This window comes from Cervus canadensis, chromosome 2 (assembly GCF_019320065.1).
Source record: "Cervus canadensis isolate Bull #8, Minnesota chromosome 2, ASM1932006v1, whole genome shotgun sequence".
Lineage (NCBI taxonomy): Eukaryota > Metazoa > Chordata > Mammalia > Artiodactyla > Cervidae > Cervus > Cervus canadensis.
The window spans coordinates 69,553,598-69,577,414 of record NC_057387.1 but is presented as its reverse complement, the minus strand read 5'-3'; the positions used below and the strand labels follow the sequence as shown (position 1 = coordinate 69,577,414).

The 23,817-nt window shown below is 34.9% G+C and overlaps 1 protein-coding gene across 1 annotated transcript in view; it reads right to left on the bottom strand.

Annotated features, from left to right (window-relative positions):
* Positions 1-23,817, bottom strand: part of NEGR1 (neuronal growth regulator 1) — a 961,111-nt gene that overhangs the window by 315,109 nt on the left and 622,185 nt on the right. The window contains exon 4 of the mRNA XM_043460968.1: positions 6,632-6,763. Within this exon, the coding sequence (XP_043316903.1) occupies positions 6,632-6,763 (132 nt within the window). The remainder of the gene's footprint in view (positions 1-6,631; positions 6,764-23,817) is intronic.

Sequence of the window (23,817 nt, the reverse complement as noted above, 5' to 3'; positions counted from 1 at the left end):
TTTATGTCCTGAGTTGTTCCAGGTGTTAATTAGCTTATCAAGAAATTTAAAAACAGGAGAGTAGTTTAAATTATAAGCCATGTGAAAGATGAAAAAAAGGGAAAGTTAAGGTAGGGGCACAAAATGGAACAGAAACAAAAGCTTAGGTGATAATTGTGAATACAAATAATGCTCATTTTTCTTCTGGTCCCATGATAGTTAGTATTGTTGTCCAATTCCAACTCTAAATGCTGAGTTTTTCTCTGTATTTAAAGCATATATTTGTCACCTGCCATTTCTTCTAGTTTTATAAAGGACATGTATATCTAACTTGCCCAAAGTTTTGGAAAAAACTTTACAAACAGCCTAAGAATTTGGTCATTTCCTCAGAATCCTCTTCCTCTTCTTATCTCTCCCTGGTGGCCCCTCATTTCAGGCTTTGATACAATTGTACTAAGTTATACTAATTGGTACATTCTATTCCACATGTTTGGAGCTAGTTATATTGGAAGATAAAGTGCACATTTGCATAAATGAATATGTATCAGATGCAAAATAATGCACAAATATGTGCCTGCGATTTACTGGATAAAGTCTTAGTTCATAGTGCATTCAAAAATACCTTTACCATTTGACCACAGGAAGAATTACTGAATTCTATTTTACTGGATATTATGTGTGCAAAATAATTTCTGATTCCAAATACAATGATCAATATATAAATCTTACTGACATGAGTGAAAACTGAAATAATGTCCACATATCTTTTTACCTTACACTAGTTGACTCTATATTTTTTCTGGTTAATTAACACCTTCTTTTATCCATGTCTTTTTCTTCTTAAAAATCAGGATGCTATTAATAATTTTAATCTCATTGAACTTCAATTTTCTTATCTGTAAAAAATGAAATTAAGCTTTTTTTCTGGGTGAAAGTGCTATATAAGTGGCAATCTATTGAATCCACCGGAAAATTTTGGTTAAAAAAATGGTATCAGAAGAAAGTTAGTCTTATTGTCCCAGGAGAAAAATATATATAATTTTGGAACAAACCTAATATCTCTTTCCTGTATTGTCTAATATAATAATGCACTTTGTTAATGCTAATCTTTAAAAGAGTTCACCTGTCAACTATTTTTTGAGTGCCTCCTATAAACCTGATGCTGCTCTATGTGACAGGAACCTATCATTGTAGAAAGGAAAGGAAAATCCCTTATGACACAGAGCTTACATTCTAGAGTAAATTTATGTAAAGAGAGAGATATATTTTTTCAGTTGTTAACAGTAGGCCAGCCACTGTGATAGGTGCTGTATGTACATCGTATCATCTCATTTAATTTTTACCCAAACCTTGAAAATTGTCTATTATTGCCCCAATTTACAGAATTGGAAATTGAGACTCAGAAAGGTAAAGTGGTTTCCCAAGATCTCAAAGTTCAGTAAATTATATAACAAGGGTTCAAATAAGTTATACCTGACTATAAGGCCTGCATTTCTAAAAGTGTGTGTGTGTGTTTAGTCACTCAGTAATATTTGACTCTTTGGAACACTATGGAGCCTGCCAGGCTCCTCTGTCCATGGGATTTTTTCCAGCAAGAATACTGGAGTGGATTGCCATTTCCTCCTCCAGAGGATCTTCCCCACTGAGGGGTCAAACAGGCCTCTCCCATGTTTCCTGCATTACAGGCAGATTCTTTACCTCTGAGTCACTGGGGAAGCTCTAAAAGAGTTACTCTTAATTGGAAAAGTACATACAAATAAAGTGGAGAATAAACAACTTGTCACAAGATCAGAGAACCCTGCCCTTTTTATCAGCAGTATTCATTTTGAAGGGCTAGGTTTTGCAGGATTTCCTGATGTCTAACATCTGCGATTCTGCTTCCCTATGGAGATCTTGATTAGTCTACGATATAATCTACATTTTCCAGATTCTAGATTTGACTTCCATGAATCAGCTTTACCTATTTTGTAGACCCTGGTTTCTCATTTCCTGTTTATCGAAATTTAATTGAATCCATGGGCTTTATGGATATTCATTTTTCCACTTTTAATTAACAATAAACTTATGGAACTAGTATCCTCTAGGCCACTTCCAGGGTTGGGATGCAAATGCAGATAAAACAGAGAATCTGTCCAAATTGAATCCACTAGCTTCCTTTGGCTTAGCTAATCGACTGGTTCACATTTTTTTCTTTCTTCTTATGTGTATGTGTATCTCTTAAGGTCTATTTATGATAAATGTCATGATTTCTTTTGAGTTTTTTTTTTTCAATTTGATGAGAAATATGCATACATAGTTACATATTTTACATAGTTACATATGTAATACATATGTTGTTGTTTAGTCACTAAGTTGTATCTGACTTTTTGCAATTCCATGGACTCTAGCCCGCCACTCCCCTCTGTCTGTGGGATTTCCCAGGCAAGAATACTGGAGTGGGTTGCCATTTCCTTCTTCAGGGTATGTTCTCGACCCAGGGATTGAACCCACATCTCCTGCATTGGCAGGTGGATTCTTTACCACTGAGCCACATGGGAAGTCCAAGACATAGAAGTATGTACATATATATTTCTTATCCAATTGTGTGTAGATGTGTGTATATACATACATAAGCAAATATAAAAAATGTACATATTCATATATTTATTATAGCTATAGTATATTATAAGTCATGAATATACTATATTCATATACAAATGGATAAAAGAATATACAGAGAAAAACAGGAGAATAATCATCTATAAAATCTTCCTACCCAGAAACAAAGTTATGTATAAAATCTTACAAGTTTAATAAATAACTCAAAATGAACTTATATGTAAGTAAATAAATTTATTCTTTAAATATCTGTAAATAACTCAAAATAAATGTGCTTATTTGATCAACAAACTAGTCCAATCTATACACAATAAGTTAAATATACTAATTATTTCATTAAAGTGTTGTTTAATCAATAGAAATCCACAGGAGAGTGCTATGGGTACAAAGTATGTGGTGAATATTATTTACTGTAGGTATAAGAAATATACATGTGCCTATATGTAATGAATGAGGCAGATGTATTACATAAACACTAACATATTACATATTTCTAAATTACAGGGAACATAAATCTCTTCCTCAAAGTGACTTCTGCATAACTGAATGTACTGGAGCTTATGAAAATTTATTACGTTTCATCTTGAACCTCATTTGGGAACAGGGACAAAGTTTCTCTTCAAGTTATTCACAAAGCTACTGCAATTTTATATGCACAATCAATATTGATTAATAACCATGAAAAGAGGGCTGCCTTGAACCTGGTATAATTCTATCTTCAGGGAATCTTTAGATTATCAGGGGACACAAAGTTTCATGCTGGCTACAGAGCACTGTGCTCAATTTTGGGCTTTGACAAACGGAAGTTTGTTCAGTAGGTTTTGGCTAATTTCCTTTGGGAAATCAGTAAAATCCATGGACGGTGCTCAGTTTCTGACTTCGAAAGGGGTGAATTCACAAAATTAATACTTTTCAAATTTCCTCAAAACCAGAAACATACACACTTACATTCACACACCTACAAGGCTAGATATCACTGGTATACATGTGACACAATTATTCCAAATTAAGGCAAAACTTAGGGCATGACCAGAAATCTGACCAAACATACATAAAATATTTATTCAAGAGATGTAAATTTAACTGATCAGTCAGTATTCAGTTCTTCATGGCACATTTAAGAAAATGTTAGCTATCAAAGGTATAATTTGAGAAGCAACAGTAAACATTGAATGTTTAAATCTATGTAAAAAGTCCTATTTTTGAGTTCATTTTCTTAATATTTTTTAATATTATGTTGGTACCAATATTTCCACTTACGATTATACTTCAACTGAAATCAGTTCTTATAAAACACAGTCTGTATTACAGCTATAATAAACACATCCTTAAGTCTTTTTTTTTTTTACTTTCCCCTTTTTTCCTTCTGATTTTCCTTCTCAAGTTAAACTTGGTTAACAACGCTTTCTTTTCTGTTTTTAGATGTCTGAAACCCTACAAAAGCCACTGAAGCACCCTTTTGAACTGATGGAATGTCTCGAGGCTATGCTTCAAACTTTCCTCCTCCCATTTTGTGTTGGAAGGCAATCTTCCAGGGGTCTCCTGCATTTCTGCACATCTTGTGAGCAGAGGCCCTGACAGCTTTTGTTCCTGACAATCTTTTCAAGAATGTTTGTATGGCGAATAGTCTTGGAAGATAGAAGTGGTTCTCTCCATGAAGCAAAGGGCAGGTTTGTTTATGGTCCAGTATGATAAAGATAATTTCTCCCTCTGTGGCAAAGGCTGGTTTGCTTGCCGCCATTATATATGAAAAAAATTGAGTTTCTAAGCCCAAGGATACCTCAGCTATGACATAAACCTACTGTGTGTATAGATTTCTCTTAACCTTCATCATATCACCTTGCAGTAATTGGGACTTGGGGAACGGACGTAAGAAAATGACAATACTCTGGCTATTGCTATTTCTGTGAGTAATAAATTGCCCTTTGTCTCTGTCTTCTGTCAGCATTTGTGAAACTGTGGCAGATCCCTTACAGTTCTTGACATCTGTCTCCCTAATTTCTGTCCTGCTTTATATAAGGATGCTTTTCTCCCCAGAAATCCTTCAGATGATAACTCATTGGTCGGTCTTTCTCTCAATTCAATTTCTCTCCATATTTCTGCATCCTTACCTGAACTGTTTCAGTCTAAAGTACCAACTTGTCCAGCATAAAAAACAAAAACAAACAAGAATCAAATTAAATAATAAGTGACAATGAACTAAAGTCAGAGAGGTAAAAAGCACAGAAACAAAAGTGTGAACACACACACAAGTGGATTATACATGGAGTACAGACCCATGTAGATCCATTTGGTAGCTTGTTTTCAACTGTATCCCCATGGGAGACCTCACTGTAGACATACACTAATTCTAGGAGTTGAGAGTTGTCAGGCTGGGTGTCTTGCTCGTTTGACAGACTGACTCTGCTTCCTCTTTTCTTAGGACTCACTGCTAAAAGTATTACCTCCTTTCAGTCTTACTTTTCACCTCTTTTTCTCACTCCCCCCAACAATAAAATCTGTAGACTCATATTCAGATAAGCATGGCTAGTGATAAAATAATCAGAAATTTTTATTTGAGTGAATGATATTTATTAACTCTTATTTTAGAGAGTTCCAGAATGGTGAGTAGTAACTCACTGCAACAAGAGTCCTAAGATTCAATGGAAATTGATCATAAATGCATATTTCCAGGCCATATTCCCTAAAGATTTTGATTCAGTAGGCCTGGTAGGACACAGATTTTCCATTTCTAGTAACCTTTTGGGTGACTCTTCTGAAGTTTGTCTCAGAATATTATATAAGAAACTCTGCTCCAGGAACTGCCTCCTTCTGGCATTACGCACATTTGCCCAGTTGTTGTTCAGTCACTCAGTCATGTCCAACTGTTTGCCACTCCATGCCAGGCTTCTCTGTCCCTCACCGTCTCCCAGAGTTTGCTCAAACTCATGTCCATTGAGTAGGTGATGCTATCCAACCATCTCATCCTCTGTCATCCCCTTCTCTTGCATTCAACCTTTCCCAGCATCAGGGTCTTTTTCAATGAGTCAATACCAAATGTATAGCTTAGCCACTGACAAATGTTAGTTGGTGGCAATAATTTGCCCTGGCAATATTCAACTACTGAGTGTGTTTTGATAGATTCTTTTTGACCCATAAAATTGAGATTAAATATATGAAAAATGCTTAATGTTAGCATCTGGGGATGTATTTGGAAAAATTTCCTCTGATCTATGGTACAAATCTATGTATTCATTACTAACATTGGCTGTATAGAGAAAGATTTATAAATGTGAGGAAAAAAATTGGAAGTTGTAGCTTGAAAACACTTCTAGTAAAAAACTATTATCCCCCAAATACTCAATTTGAATAAGTCAAACAATGTGAACAATTTTGAGAGAAAGACTAAGGGAGTATCTTTGAAAAGTAAAAACTATTGCAGTCACTACTGTTGAGATCACAATATATGAAATAAGCTATTAGTGAAAAAATGTCTGTCATCAGTGTTTTGAAATGCATTTAGAGAAAGGGTGTAGCATAATGACATTGATTGTTCTGCAAGTATCACTTAATATTCTAACTTCCTAATAATGATGTTAATATAAAAATTATTTCTTTTCATTTTCTCAATATTGCCCAAGCCAAATAGAATTAAATACTCAAATGATAGGAGCATCATAGTAACAGTTTTTCTCTTTAAGCATAAAACAGCACGCTTCTGGAATTCCACACTTAAATTTAGTCAGAATACATTCCAAGTGAGACCCAGGAGAATGAAGACAACCCCATGAGTCTAGGATGCTTCAGAAATAAGGATACCACAGTTCAGGATTGGGATGATATTGAAAACATTGCCATCTACACTTTAAATTGAATTATTGTAGGATTACTTGGGGCAATTAATGTTACTAAAACAATTCAATTAATATTCTAACAGGCAAACATTTGCACTGCCAATAGGTTCTATTTATCAATAGACTTCCTCTTAAAAAATAGCAACATAAACTTCAGACAGTATTTTCCAGGTGTTTAATCTTCCCTTTGAAATTTTTTAATAAAAGGTGATGGGACTTACAGTTTACGACAATTTTCACTTTTTTCACATCTGGGAATGACACATCATTTTCTGCACTGCATTCATATTCTCCAGCCTGGTCCCTTGTAATTCCATAGATGTCCAAATATTGTCCGTTTTCAAATGGTTTCGCTACATGAGAAAAATTTAAAAAAGTACAGTGTGTTTAATTGTAGCTGCCTGAGGCTTCATTCAAATAAAACAACAATCACAAGTCTTCCTATTAGATATTGCTGACAAAATAATTCCAAATGAAACTGGGGAATTATTAAACCTTTTGTTCTCTTATGTTCAGAGGTAAAGTCAGAGAAAAAAGCAGAAACTGAACAAGGGATACTAAAACAACTGTTTCCCCAGAACAGGATATACATGTGTTCTTTTTAATTGATTGTGGTCTCCTAACCTCCTCACACATCAAATCAAGCTCTGCACATTTCTGTAATTGAGTTCAACAACCTCCTAGCAGTGTAGATGAAATTCAGTAATATGACTTGGTACATATTGACTTTTATATAGTGTAAGCTAGCAACTTGACATCTAACCTAACTAAATGTTACTTTTCTTTTGGGGAAATCTCACACTCATTCACAAGGTTTCAAGCTAGATGGCTTAATAAAGTATGGAGGTGTATTAAAACATTGCCATATTTCAGTGTTCATACTTATTAAGGTTTCAAAGGAAGGTACACTATATATAACCCACTAGTGCGTGCATGCTAAGTTGCTTCAGTTGTGTCCAATTCTGACTCTTTGCAACCCTACGGACTGAAGGCTCCTCTGTCCATGGGATTCTCCAGGCAAGAATACTGGAGCTGGTTGCCATGCTGTCCTCTAGGGGATCTCCCCGACCCAGGGACTGAACCCTCATGTCTCCTGCTTTGGCAGGTGGGTTCTTTACCACCAGCGGCATCTGGGAAGCCCTATAAACCACCTAATAAATCTAAAAAAAAAAAAAAAAAACACTACAAATCTCAAACTGAGTTAAGTGGCTATAATACAAACTGAATTTTCTTAAAAAATATATTTATTTGTTGGGTGTGCCAGGGCTTAGCTTTAGCATGTGGGGATCTAGTTTCCTGACCAGGGATGGAATCTTGGTACCCTGCCTTGGGAGCATGGAGACTTACCCACTGCACCTCCAGGGAAGTTCCCACACTGAATCATTTTTCTTTTACAATATTCCAGGGAAAACATTTTATTTGACTAAAAATAACAGATTAAAAATATAGAACCATAATCACAGGTGAAAGAATATTCCCAAATGAGTGGGATTTGGGGAGAAAAAAAGGCTCCTTTCTGAAATAACAGAATTTTTATTTATTACTTTGAAAGTAAAGAATCACCAGGCAGGAAGGCTCCTGATTATTAGAGACACAACAGGGGAAGAATGGGCCTATGCTATTTTCAGGAGGAGGAACTTCAAATATAATATTTATATCATTTAATTTTTTTTTCCCCTGTAGGTTCCCTCATCCACCAGTTGCTGCACTGTTGCCTTCTAGGTAACTGTGACTTTGCTAATTGAAATCTGCAGTGTTTAGAATATATGATTAAGTCATTTCTCTGTTTATCTGGCCAATCACAACTTGTAGGTAGAGGACAGTTATACTTCTGAGATGACAGTCAGTTAATAAGCTATTGCAGGTATACAGAGGAGAGCTTATAAAAGAAGCAATTGTCTTCAAATTCACATGTTTAAAATCTGATTTTATAATAATTTCTTTGCTCAACCTAGTTCCTTTATCTGACTCCAATTCACTAATGTAATATTGATTTTCTATTGTTTCCTTCTGTTTCTCTTATTTTTCACCTATACAATGAAGATAATCTAGGCTTAAATGTGTCTGTAAAAACTATTGCAATATAGAGAGGACACAATCTTTATTCACATCTAAGAACTTTAAAATATAACAAATTATGAATGGGGATATTAAACAGAAATTAAAGTATGGCGAAAGTTGATATCCTATATCGAAATTAAATAATCTCATTGGGCAGTATAAAATGAAGCCAATCACAAGTGAAAAGGTAAAATATTGTGAAAACTGGTAAAAGCAAACTTTATAAGGGTTAAACCTATTTTCAATAGGAGTGGGATGGAAAGGGAGATGAGAGGGTGGTTTAAGAGGGAGGGGACATCTGTATACCTAAGGCTGATTCATGGTAAAGTTAGACATGCTGCTGCTGCTGCTAAGCCACTTCAGTCGTGTCCGGCTCTGTGCGACCCCATAGACGGCGGCCCACCAGGCTCGGCCATCCCTGGGATTCTCCAGGCAAGAACACTGGAGTGGGATGCCATTTCCTTCTCCAATGTTAGACATAAACCAGCACAATTCTGTAAAGCAATCATCCTTCAATCAAATAATAAATATATTAATTTTTTTTAAATGACTGGGAATGAGACAGAAAACTTCATAGGACCAAAGAAATAGAAAGGTGCAACAAACTATAATTGTGTAGAACAGCATAAAATTAGTCAATTTGTGTTATAATGTGATTTTATAGTATATTATAAAGTATATAATGTATATTATATACATAGATACATATACATCATAATAATGATATAGCTTTTTAATAATAAATACTGTTCAAAAAAATGTTACATGGGAAATTCCCTGGTGGTCCCGTGGTTAGTATTCCAACTCCACCTTTCCACTGTAGGGGCATACATCCCATCCCTGGATAGGGAAATAAGATCCCACTAGCTGTGTAGTGTGGCCAAAAAAACAACAAGAAATGCGTATCTGAAAATGTTACATGCATATTTCCATTTTGTGTACTGATAAAATTTTCAGAAGTGTTACCCCTAAAATGCATGTTTTTGATAAATAAATCATTAAATATGATGTGTATTAGTGTATGCTATTGTTTAAAGAAATACATTAGATTTGTATGCCTATGAGGAATAAAATATCATAAAAAAGGGAAAAATAGGTTTCAGAAATATAAAAAGAACTATTTTTTTCTCTCCTAAATGGTTAAATGGCATATTTTGAAAGATTGACAGCAACTAAAGAAATTGTGTGATAAAATTTCACCAATATCAAAACCACTACCTCATTCAACTCTATAGAGAACACCATTTACAGCTATTGAATATTTGTTCGTAGAGTTCACTGTATAATCTATGCATCTAGAGTCAAGGTTCCTTCTCCAACCTCATCAGGGAACAATGTATTTACAACTACCAGAATTATCAAAAGATATGTATGCATTGCATAAATCAATCCCTATAGAGCCAGTGAATGGGTGACACTGCCAATACTAGCTATCGATAAGATGACACTATAAAAAGAAGCATAAATGTATGGCCAACATCATAATTTTCCTCACTAGATTCCTGAGACTTTATCCATACCCTTAATTCCATTTACTATGCGTCAGCTCTTCGCAAAGGTGTGCTCTAAGTATTCTCTGTTTCTATCCTGAACTCATCTTGCTCTTTTCTCAGTCTAATCGAGCCATGCTTGAATTCCAGATTTGAAACTGGGAGTTGTTTTGCCTAGAATTTATACCCTGGAGTATACTGGTTGTCAATAATTTGCTTGGTTGTCTCCTTGGCTTTTGTTATCCTCAGTTTTCCTGAGTCATAATTCTTTACCTTAGTTTTAGACTCAAACTTGTCCTTAGATACTTGTCAGGGTTTCCCTCTGTTTCCATCACTCTCCTAGCAAGGTGAGAGAATTTGGCATAGTACACTGAAATGCAAAGATTAACATTTCAGTTCATGCAATCTAACTCAATTTTTCCCACAAATGGAGGGGAAAGACCAAGGCCGAAGGGATATAGTGACTTGGAATCCTTACCACTGCCAAGATTTCACAATGTTTATGATGTTGACGTACTATCCTAGGGTACTCATTATAAATCTGAAGATGTATTAAAAATGGTGGAGTATTTTTATTTCTTAGGGTACTAATTATAAATATTAGTGAGATATAAACTATTTTGACTTCTTCTGCTTATGGGTTTTACCATTCATCATGAGTGCAAACAACAATTCCTGTTTTGTTATCTCTGTTTTCCTAGCTCTAGCATAGTACTTGAAACAGTATACACTTGGTAAATATTTATTGAATAAGTAAATGCATATATTGATGAAAGAATTAATAAAGTCCTATAAAGGTAGTGCACAAAGAATCTAAAGTAAATGCCCATATTCAAAGAAGTTGTCAGTTTTCTTTTGGTTGAGAGGAAGGGAACGAACTTTAAAGAGTTATCATTTTTACTGACTTCTTGACAGGACAGTGATGGCAGTGGTGAGAACAGACTGTGTAGCTATCATAGATCCTTTTTTAAAATTATAAAGTCTAACAAAAACTTTAAATACACTATTGAAGAAAAAAAGCTAAGTATTGCCTGTAATCTAAACAATAGTTTTCTTTTGTGTTTAATGTCTTCTAGACATGTGTAGACGCTTCTCCAGAAAATAGAGAACTGAAGAAATTCCACAAGCTTTCAGTCATGCCACTATTGTTACCCTCTTCAAAGGGAAAGCTGAAAAATAGGATGCAGCTATGCTTTATAATTTCACTCTCATACTGATTTCTGATAAGAATCTGGCCAGAAAGTGTTCTATATTGGCCACTAAATGATATCTAGATTTGGCTATATGATTCGGAAAAGCATGTGAAAATTATTAGTAACAACATCATATTTCTACAAAGTGCTAATATGTTTGCAAAAAACATTTGAAAAAATAACTCTCTTTTCCCTTCATTTCTAGAACACTGTGTGTGTGCTCCGTTCGATTCTTTCAGTTCAGTTCAGTTCAGTTCAGTCGCTCAGTCGTGTCCCACTCTTTGTGACCCCATGAACCGCAGCACGCCAGGCCTCCCTGTGCATCACCAACTCTCGGAGTTTACTCAAACTCATGTCCATCGAGTAGGTGATGCCATCCATCCATCTCATCCTCTGTGGTCCCCTTCTCCTCCTGCCCCCGATCCCTCCCAGCATCAGGGTCTTTTCCAGTGAGTCAACTCTTCACATGAGGGTCCCTTCATTTCTAGTACACTGTGTGTGTGCTCAGTTCGATTCTTTAGTGGTATCCAATTCTTTGCTGCCCTATGTGCTATATCCTGCCAGGCTTCTCTGTCCATGGGATTCTCCAGAGAAGAATACTGGAGTGGGTTCCCATGCCCTCCTCCAGGGGATCTTCTGCACCCAGGGATCAAACCCCTGTCTCTTATGTCTGCTGCATTGGCACGTAGGTTCTTTACCACTCAGGCCACCTGGGAAGCCCTTCTAGCACATTATCCTTCACTGATTTTCCTCTCGTCTCTCTCACTTTTTCACTTTTTCAAAATCCTTCAAATCTCCCAAATATTGCTTCTGTCCTATGACCTCCTTTTTTCCTCATTCAGCACATTTTTCAAAATTCAAGGGATCTTGTTTATTAATTTTCATTTCATTATTATCTACATACTGATTAGTATCTGACTGATATATTTAATTTATATCTGTATCCTGAATCTTGGGCACAGTTATTCAGCTGGACATCTCCCTTAGGATGTCTCATATCAAAGATGTCTCGCATCTCAGAATCAAATCACCAAAACTAAACTTATGTTTCCTGCCATACTTGAAACTCCCCCTGAGTTCCAAGTCTCAGTGAGTGATCTGATTATCATCCAGTTGCTCAAGCCACAAATCTTGGCATTAACTTTGACAGCACCTTTTGTCTTAGTTCATAAGCCATCAGTCACTGTGTCCTGTCAATTTTACCTCCTAAATAAATTTTCAAACCTCTCCTAGTAGCCCCTATGTCTCAGTTACTTATCTCTGAATGCAGACACTCAGATGTGCCATTGACTGCATAGTGCTTTGCAGAGTCATTTCAGTCATTTCCCAAAACTCTTGCTCAGAAACAGTCAACCCATTGTTCAAGGCTGCCCTGCAGGAATCTTATTTTTTAGGGTCTCACAGCCATTTATTACTACTCTGCAACTGAATTTGAAAACACTCTTTGAATGCTTCACTTACATTTATGATTGTAATCATTTTCTGTCATCCTTGTCTACCAGCATATTTGTGCAAGTATCTCCTCTATGCATTTTACCATATTGAGTGGTTAGGGATGTGGGTTCTAGAACTAGTCTATATGGCTTCAAATGTCAGCTCTGTCATTTACAAGCTCTATGACCTGATACAAGGTATTTGATCAATAGTTTACTCCAATATGATGTGCGAGGATAATAATAGAAACTGCCTCATAGGTATGGTTGTTGTGAGGATTAAGAGGGTTAATGCAAGTAAAGTGTTTAAAACACTGATACATCATAGGAAATATATATATATATACACATACATACATATATATGCACAAACTACTAATATGTAATATTATAATATTATATATACATATTAGCACTCTGCAGAACTATAATGAAAAAAGGAATGGGAAATAGTAAAAATTAAAATTATTAACATAGGAATACAAAATATCTCAAATGAAATATTGATTGAAATTAATTGGAAGTCTAGATACTGAGAAAAAACTTTATTAAACTTTAAAGTATTTATCCAAGCATTTTGAGGTATTTATCTAAACTGAAGCAGATGGAGAAAAGAGTACAGATAACCAAACAAATCTTTAAACCAACAGAGCCTCAGTGATATATGGAAAATATAAATTTCTCTCATATGTGGATAACTGAGCCCCCTAAAGGGGATAGAAAAAATATTTGAAGAAATAAAAGGGGTATTTTTTTTTCCAAATTTGACACATACAATAAAACTTCAGATAAATGAAGTTAATAATCTCCAATCAGGATAAACACAAATAAATTTCACTCAAAAGCACAATATAATTAACTTGCTGAAAACCAAAGAGAAAGAGAAAATTTAAAAAGCATCCAGAGACAAAATAAACATTACATGTCAAGAAACAGAAATAAATATTTGCTGCACTTGTCTGAAGTTCATAAGGCAGAAGACAGTGGAAGACCACAAAAATGAATAAAATTCTAGTATCAGTCCTGTAAGCTTCGATCTGAAGAAGCTAGAAGAACAAATGAAACCTAAATTAAATAGACTTGTGGAAATAATAAAAAGCAGAAATCAGTAAAATTAAAAACAGACAGTCAATAGAGAAAATCAATGAAACCAAAAGTCAGTCTTTTAAAAGATCACTGAAGTGGAAAAAGCTTGGCCAGGCTGATAAAAAATAGAAAGATAACACAAATTATCAATATCAGAGGTGAAAGAGAGGATATTGCTATAGTCATAAGAAAAACTGAATAGCTACTAAACAAATATGAAGAAAAGCTCCCTAACATTTAACTCAAGAATTTAGATTATATGGACAAATTGCTGGAAAGACACAAATCTCAAAACTGACTTAGAAGAAATAGAAAATCTCAATATTCAATATATATTCAATTATAATAAATTAAAAGTGAAAGTCACTCAGTCATGTCTGACTCTTTGTGACCCCATGGGCTATACAGTCCATGGACTTCTCCAGGCCATTCCCTTTTCCAGGGGATCTTCCCAACCTAGGGATTGAACCCAGGTCTCCCTCATCACAGGCAGAGTTTTTACCAGCTGAGCCACCAGGGGAGGCCTAAGATATTCAATTTATAACTTAAAAGTTTCCACATAGAAAACTCCAGAATCATGTTTAGTAAAAATTTAAAGAGAAATACTGCCAGATTTATTCAAAGTCTTTCTGAAAATGGAGGAGAAGGAGAATTCCCCACATCATTTTGTAAGGCTTACATTACCTCAGTATCAAAATTAATGACAACAAAAGAGAAAAAAACATAAATGTAAGCACAAAAATCTTTTAACAAAATCTTAGTAAACAAACCCAGTGACATATAAAAAATAATATTATACCATTATCAAGTATGGTTTATCCCAGAATTGAAAGGGTGGTGATACAACTGAAATGTCAAACAATCTAATTTGCTTTATCAAGAACAACAACAATCTACATTAACTCTAAATGCAGGTAAATCATTGAAAACATTCAACATTCATTCAAGATAATGTTTCAGAAAACTGAGAAATGAAGGAAACTTCTCAACGTGACAAAAACTACTGTGAAAACCTTACATCTAACCTCATACTTAATGATGTAAATGTTAATGTTTTCCCCCTAAAATGAGGGTCAAGGCAAAGTTGTCCACTCTGACCTGAAGCTCATATCTTATATATAAATTAAGTCAACAATCATCATTGACTTTAATGTGAGTCATAAAGTTATAAATATTCTAGGAGAAAACAAGAGAAAAAATATGTTTTGGGCTGAAGTTTCTTAGATATGACACCTAAAGCACAAGATATATAAGAAGATATGGATAAATTGGATTTCATTAAAATTAAACAAAACTTTGCTTTATAAAACATACCATTAATTAAATAGAAAGTCAAGCCATATAACAGGATAAAACTTTCTGAATCATATTGGACAAAGGACTTATATCAAGCATACATAAGGAACTCTCAAAGCTTAATAAAAATATGCAACTTAATAAAGAAATGAACAAAAGATTTAAATAGATGTCTTTTTTTTTTAAAGAAAATCAATTATTAAATAGATATGTCAAAAGGTGATAAACATCAGTGCTCAGTCGTTTCAGTCATGTCCAACTCTTTTTGACCCCATGGACTGTAGCCCACCAGGCTCTTCTGTTCATGGGACTTTCCTGGCAAGAACTAGAGAGGGTTGCCATGCCCTCCTCCAGGGGATATCCCCGACTCAGAGACTGAACCTGCATCACCTACTTCTCCTCTGTCGCAGGCAGATTCTTTACCACTGAACCACCAGGGAAGTTCCAATAAACATCATTAGTCATTATGAAAGTTAGGAAAATCAAAACCAAAATGAGATTCCATTGTATATGTATTAAGATGGGAAACACATACACACACAAACACACACACCAAACAACACTAATTAGTGCTGGTTGAAAGCAGAGTACTTGGAGCTCATCTATATTACTGGAAGAATGTGAAATGGCACAGTCCCTTTGAAAGTTTGTCAGTTTCTTATAAAATTAAGCATGCATTTACCATGTTACCTAACAATTCAATTTTACTCCTAGAGAAATTTACATTTACATTTACACAGAAACCTGTATACAATGTTTATGTTGACTTTATCGGCAATTACTAAAAATGAAACAACCCAATGGTCCTTCAAATAGTGAATGAAGAAACAAATTGTGGTACATCCCTATAATGCAATAACATCTGTCAACAAAATTATAAAAATAATTTTACTGACAGATGTTATTGCATATATATATATATATGAAATATGGATTAATCTCAAATACATTTTACTAAATGAAAGAAAATAGACCCAAAAGGCTACATGTATGAGTTCATTTGTATAATATTCCATATAACTGTAGATGTGAAGAATAGATCAGTTTTTGACAGGGGTTGGAGATGGAAAAGCTGGTTGACTATAGAAGAACATCATGAAGGAATTTCTTAGAGTGCTTTAACTTTTTGTATCTTGACTGTGGTGAGAAGTATTTGTTAAAACCCATAGAATTTTATGATACCTAAGAGTGGTTATTTACTTTGTGTAAATTAATAGACAAAGCATATTGATATGTAATATACAGTTACATACTCAATAAAATGACCCAAGTAAAAAAGACAATGCCAAATGTTGGTGATGAATGTGGCCTATAACACAGCTCAGTTCTAAGGAAAACACTGAAATATTCTTTCCCAATCCTTTTAGTCCTATAGGGAAGGGGAGTTTTAGGAGTATCCGTCAGTTCACGGTGAACATATTTTAGAAGTTCTGCAGCAGTGATGTGAATTACAACTCACTCTGCTATCTGTTGCCTTAGGATTTCAGCTGAAGGTTTCTTTTAGCATCCTATTACATTAGCTTTGTGACCTAAGGCCCTTTGTGAATAATACACTCTGTACTCCAGGGTCTGGCTAGAGAATGGAAGTTTGATTTCTATTATCACAAGTTCACATAGAGAAATAACATTCATAAGGGATTACTTGAAGGGAATTCATTTATTTCTTCAGATGTTTAATTTTTTCTTCTTTTCAGAAAAAGCCAGCATATTAGAAGACTGTCCCCTTTCATTATTTTATTACAGTTTCTATTAAAATTTCCTTTCTCAAACTTTGCTTTAGTGTTATCATACCAGTCTTTGAAGGCCATTATAAGAATGACCATACGAAATTTTTCATTATAGTTTTATCAGAAAAGTTACTGAGGTCCTGCTGCTGTAACTGATGTGTCCACTTACTGAAGACCCATGGGAGAAATTCACTATGTATCTTAGTACCAGGAAACGCTCTTACTTTTGACATTGGAATTTGCTTTGATATTATGATACATGATTGTATACATTGTTTTTTCCCCTCTTCCTTCTTTTTTATAGGCCACTACATAATTTAAAACCAAGATAAAGGAAACTATATTTTTGATTTCTCTATACCTAGCATGTTTTGAGGATCATTAAGTAATAATATGTGAACATCACAAATAAGAATATAAAGGTGACGATTTTTGAAAAAAGCTGTATTACACATAAATAAGCATAACTGTATTAAAATAAATAAATTAGATGGTTTTATAATGGATATTACTATAGAACCTTTGGATCTTACTTTGTTACAAGCAAAAATATTTGCTGAGCAGACAGAAAAAAAAGCAGCATGGTGCCTAACAGGAATGTTGCAATAATTATGACACCATCTTGAGGTCATCAGATAACTTTCAAATAATTAATCATGTTGAGGCTTTTAAAAGTCATTTAGCATCTTGAGGAAATAGACATATGACAATAGTTAATTCTAAATGTGTTTGTATCAATACTATAAACCTGCAGTAATCAAAACTGCATGGTATTAGTATAAAAAGACATATGGATCAATGGAACAGAATAGAGAGCCCAGAAATAAACTCACACACCTACAGTCAATTAATCTTTGACAAAGGCTACAAGAACATAACAATGGAGAAAAGACATTCTCTTCAGTAAGTGGTTTTGGGAAAGCTGGACATCTACATGTACGTCAGTCAAGCTAGAACACACCCTCACGACACACAAAAAAATTAACTAACTCCAAATGGCTTAAAGATTAAATATAAGACATGACACGAAAAAATTCCTAGAAGAGAATATAGGCAAACATTCTCTGACATAGAGATTGTCTGACATAGATTCCACCAAGGTTTTCTTAAGTCAGTCTTCCAAGGCAACAGAAATTAAAGCGAAAATAAAGAAAAGGGCCTAAATCAGAATTATAAGCTTTTGTACAGCAAAGGGTGTCATAAACCAAATGAAAAGACAGCTTACAAAATGTGAGAAAATATTTGCAAATGAAGCAACCAAGAAGGGCTTAATTTCCAAAGTCTACAAACAGCTCATACAATTCAGCAACAAAACAAACAATCCAACTGAACCATGGACAGAAGACTTAAACAGACATTTCTAAAGGAAACACTAATGACCAATAGGCACTTGGAAAGATGCTCAACATTGCCAAATATTAGAGAAATGCTAATCAAAAGAGAAGACTCTACACAGGACATCACCAGATGGTCAATACCAAAATCAGATTGACTATGTTCTTTGCAGTCAAAGATGGAGAAGCTCTATACAGTCAGCAAAAAGACCAGGGGCTGACTGTGGCTCAGATCATGAAATCCTTATTGCCAAATTCAGACATAAATTGAAGAAAGTAGGGACCATTCAGGTATGACTTACATCAAATTCCTTATGATTATACAGTGGAAGTGACAAATAGATTCAAGGGATTAGGTCTTATAGACAGAGTGCCTGAAGAACTATGGACAGAGGTTTATGACACTGTATAGGAAGCAGGGATCAAGACCATCCCCAAGAAAGAGAAATGTAAAAAAGCAAAATTGCTGTCTGAGAAGGCCTTACAAATAGCTGTGAAAAGAAGAAAAAAGAAAAGTATAAGGAAAGAAGGAAAGATAAACCCATTTGAATACAGAGTTCCAAAGAATAGCAAGGAGAGATAAGAAAGCCTTTCTCAGTGATCAGTGCAAGGACATGGAGGAAAACAATAGAATGAGAAAGACTAGAGATCTCTTCAAGAAAATTAGAGATACCAAGGGAACATATCATACAAAGATGGGCTCAATAAAGGACAGGAATGGTATGGACCTAATAAAAGCAGAAGATATTAAGAAGAGGTGGCAAGAATACAGAGAAGAACTTTACAAAAAATATCTTCACAACACAAATAATCATGATGGTATGATCACTCACCTAGAGACAGACATCCTAGAATGTGAAGTCAAGTGGGCCTTAGGAAGCATCACTATGAACAAAGCTAGTGGAGATGATGAAATTCCAGTTGAACTATTTCAAATCTTAAAAGATGATGCTGTGAAAGTGCTGCACTCAATATGCCAGCAAATTTGGAAAACTCAACAGTGGCCACAGGACTGGAAAAGATCAGTGTTCATTCCAATCCCAAAGAAAGGCAATGCCAAAGAATGCTCAAACTACCGCACAATTGCATTCATCTCACACACTAGTAAAGTAATGCTCAAAATTCTCCAAGCCAGGCTTCAACAATATGTGAACCATGAACTTCCAAATATTCAAGCTGGATTTAGAAAAGGCAGAGGAACCAGAGATCAAATTGCCAACATCTGTTGGATCATCGAAAAAGCAAGACAGTTCCAGAAAAATGCCTATTTTTGTTTTATTGACTATGCCAAAGCCTTTGACTGTGTGGATCACAACAAACTGTTTAAAATTCTTAAAGAGATGGGAATACCATACCACCTGACCTGCCTCCTGAGAAATCTGTATGCAGGTCAGGAAGAAACAGTTAGAACTGGACATGGAACAACACATTGGTTCTAAATAGGGAAAGGAGTACATCAAGGCTGTATATTGTCACCCTGCTTATTTAACTTATATGCAGAGTACATCATGAGAAATGCTGGGCTTGGAGAAGCACAAGCTGGAATCAAGATCACCAGGAAAAATATCAATAACCTCATATATGCAGATGACACCACCCTTATTGCAGAAAGTGAAGAAGAACTAAAGAACTTCTTGATTGAAAGTGAAAGGAGAGTTAAAAAGTTGGCTTAAAACGTAGATCATCTGGTCCCATTACTTCATGGCAAATAGATGGGGAAAAGGTGGGAGCAGTGACAGAATTTATTTTCCTGGGCTCCAAAATCACTGCAGATGGTGACTACAGCCATGTAATTAAAAGATGCTTGCACCTTGGAAGAAAATTTATGACAGACCTAGATAGCATATTAAAAATCAGAGACATTACTTTGCCAACAAAGGCCTGTATAGTCAAAGCTACGATTTTTCCAGTCGTCATGTATGGATGTGGGAGTTGGACTATAAAGAAAGCTGAGCACTGAAGAATTGATGCTTTTGAACTGTTGTGTTGGAGAAGACTCTTGAGAGTCCCTTGGACTGCAAGGAGATCCAATCAATCCATCTTAAAGGAAATCAGTTCTGAATATTCACTGGAAGGACTGATGCTGAAGCTGAAATTCCAAAACTTTGGCCACCTGATGCAAAGAACTGACTCATTTGAAAAGACTCTGATGCTGGGAAAGATTGAAGGTGGGAGGAGAAAGGGTCAACAGAGGATGAGATGATTGGATGGACTCACTGATTCAATGGACATGAATTTGAGTAAACTCTAGGAATTGGTGATGGACAGGGAGGCCTGGCGTGATGCAGTCCATGGGGTCGCAAAGAGTCGGACATGACTGAGTGAGTGTACTGAAATGAATCAAAATTATAATGAGGTACCACCTTACCTAGGTCTGGATTGGCCATCATTAAAAAGTCTACAAGTAACAAAAGCTGAAGAGAATGTGGAGAAAAAGGAACCCTCCTACTGTGTTGGTGGGAATGTAAGTTGGTATAGGCACTATGGACAACAGTGTGGAAGTTCTTCAGAAAACTAAAATATAGAATTACTATGACCCAGTAATCTTACTCCTGAGCATATATTTGGAGAACATTCTAATTCAAAAAGATATATGCACTCTGTTGTTCATAGCAGTACTACTTAGAAAAGTCAAACATGGAAGTAATCTAAATGTCCATTGACAAATGAATGGGTGAAGAAGATATGGTATATACAAATGGCTACTCAGCCACAAAAAGAATGAAATAATGCCATTTGCAGTGAGATGGATGGATCTAGAGATTATCATACAAACTGAAGTCAGGCAAAGAAAGAGAAATATCATATGATATTACTTCTATGTGGACTCTAAAATATGACACAAATTAACTGATTTGTGAAAGAGAAAGAGACTCACAGACATAGATAACGAATTTATGGTTATCAAAATGGAAAGAGGATGTGGAAAGGACATAATGGGAGTTTGGGATTAGTAGTTAAACACTACTATATAAAAACAGGTAAACAACAAGGTCCTACTTTATAGCATGAGGAACTATATTCAATATAACAAACCATAAAGGAAAAGAATATGAAAAATGATATATACATATATATGCATGACTGAACCACTTTCCTGTGCATCAAAAACTAACACAACACTATAAATCCACTATACTTAATAATAATTATAGGAAAAAATAAATAAATATGTTCATATGGATGTCCTTGTTAGAAAAAAAGAAAGATTATATAACAATAATAGGTAAAAATACAATGTGGACTTCAGAGTAGATTTACTGGGTTTCATTTGATCTTGAGTAATGGTTTTAACCTCTCTTGGGTCAGTTTCCCTAGATAAACGAAGAAGACAATAAGTATTTCATAGAGTCATTATGAGCATTGACTAAGAGAAAATGCATAAAGTCCTGTGCAAAATTGCAATAAAATTAAAACAATTTTTTATTGATAAAAATATTAATAAAAATAAGATTAAAATTATGACACATCATTTAATGCCTATAGTGTTTGTATTTAAGAGGTAAGTATTCTATTGTGTGAACTCATAACTTAATTTTTTTCTTCTACCCAAAACTTACAGACTTCCTATTTGGCTGAGTGGTAAAGAATCTGCCTGCCAATGCAAGAGATTCAGGTTCAATCCCTGGGTCAGGAAGATCCCCTGAAGGAGGAAGTGGCAACCCACTCAGTATTCTTGCCGGGAAAATGCCATGGACAGAGGAACCCGGTGGGCTATAGTCAATGGGGTCGCAGAGTCAGACACGACTGCACACACACACACACACACACACACAAACACACACACAAACACACACACAATAAGCTTACAGAGCTGAAAAGGCAGTTTAAAGTGGAAGACACAACACATATGCCTATTCCTGTAAGGTAGAGATCATATTGACTCAATACAGCCCAAGCAGATCCTTTCTAACTGCCATCTCACATTTTGGGTTTTGTGACTATTTTTCTGGCCTCTACGTTTGGTGGTCTGAGGCTCATTTTCCCCAGAAAGTAAGAGATTCAGTTTTCAAAGGCAAGTTTAGTCATTGTTTTTCCTTTCAAAATTCAAATCACAAAAAGAGAAGCAAAATAACATATTGTACATGATTCTAGGGAAGAATTACCCCTCCTCCTTCACCCTACCTGCCTCTAACACACACACCTTCTTCAAGAAGGATAAATTATGGAATGAAAGTGCCTGCAAAGGAACAGGCTGTTACTGTTTATATGGCTGTTTGCAGCTAGGTTCTGTTCTGACCAGGCGGAATCTATTACTAGCAATGCATTATTTACTGTCTTTCTGAATGGAGCCATCTGTTATTGGTCTGCACCATGTGAAACCTCTATTATGTTCCATTTGAAAGTATTATAAGTTACCTGAAAGCACTAGTCTATATATACTGTAGCTTAATAAAACTATCTTTTCCAAATAACAACAGTTGCAGTTATAGAAGATTCAGCTGGGTCTTGAAAAATATTGTTTACATTTCTACTATGCCTATAACTCACTCAATGGCTTTACATGTCTCAGTATATTTGTTGCTTATTTTTGCATCTGAAAAATAGGAATTGCTTTGTTCCTAGTATTACTTTTGTTAAGTAAACCTCAGTCTTGTCTTCTCTCTTATGTAAAACAGCCTAGTGCCTCTGGAGATCTGTAGAGCTAATCCTAATTTTGTGCCATATCTCTCCTGTGTGCCTATATATTTTTCATAATTTTCATTAAGTTAAAAGATTCAATCTACCAGTATTTTTTTAAAGTTGCACCTAATATCTAAAATGCTTTGGTTTCAGAAAGAAATCTAAATACTTCAATAGATGCTTTTTGACTAACATCACAGAATATTATGGACTAAACTGTTAACTCCCAAAATTCGTATGTGGTAGTATTATATTAATCACCTTCTCCACCCAGTGCTTCAGAATGTAGATAAGGTTTTAAAAGAAACTCTGTCAATTAAGTTAAAATGAAATCATTAGAGTGGACCATAAACCAGTATGACTTGTGTCTTTATAAAAAGAGGAGCGGACATTTGGATACAGAGATGTGCAAAGGGATGACAAGTAGCAGACATATAGAAAAGTTGACTCTATAAGCCAAGCAGAGAGGCTTGAAACAGATTTCCTCATGAATCTCAGAAGGAAGAACTTTACCAACATTTTGATCTTGAATTTTTAGCTTCAAAACTGAGAATGTAAACATCTTTTAAGCCGCCCAGTAGGGTATTTTGTTATGGCAGCTTTAATAAACTAATACAAATAGTATATATGTAGTGGTAAATGACAAATCTTGTCTCTTAGAATACATTATTTGTATTTAAAATGCTAGAAATTTGATACATTGCCTTCGACTCTATTGTATTTTTTAACAAATTCCAACTATTTGTTTCCAGTATTTATCTCCAAACATCAAGTAAATTATTGCAAGTTGTATGTAAGAACCAGTCATTTTTTATAATGCATTCACTTTTTCTGTTTACATAACACTTTTAACATGTAAAAGAAACCAAAGTAGCTGTGATCTTTTCATTATTTCATGTTCGTATCATTTATATTTTTCTGTCTCTATTCTTATAACCAATTTTCTTCTCAGTAAATGAAGTATCTCTTTCTATATGCTTAAGAGTCTGCCTATGTGTACCAATCCCTTGATCCCTCCCTCTTACAGAACTTCAGCCAAATTGAAAGGAAAAAACCCACATTTTCTGTAAAAATACTATTTACCTCATTGTTGAAGCTAGTGCTATGAAAAGGAATAAACTAAGAGTTTAAGTTATAAGTTTTATGGAAGAGAATTTGAGAAAA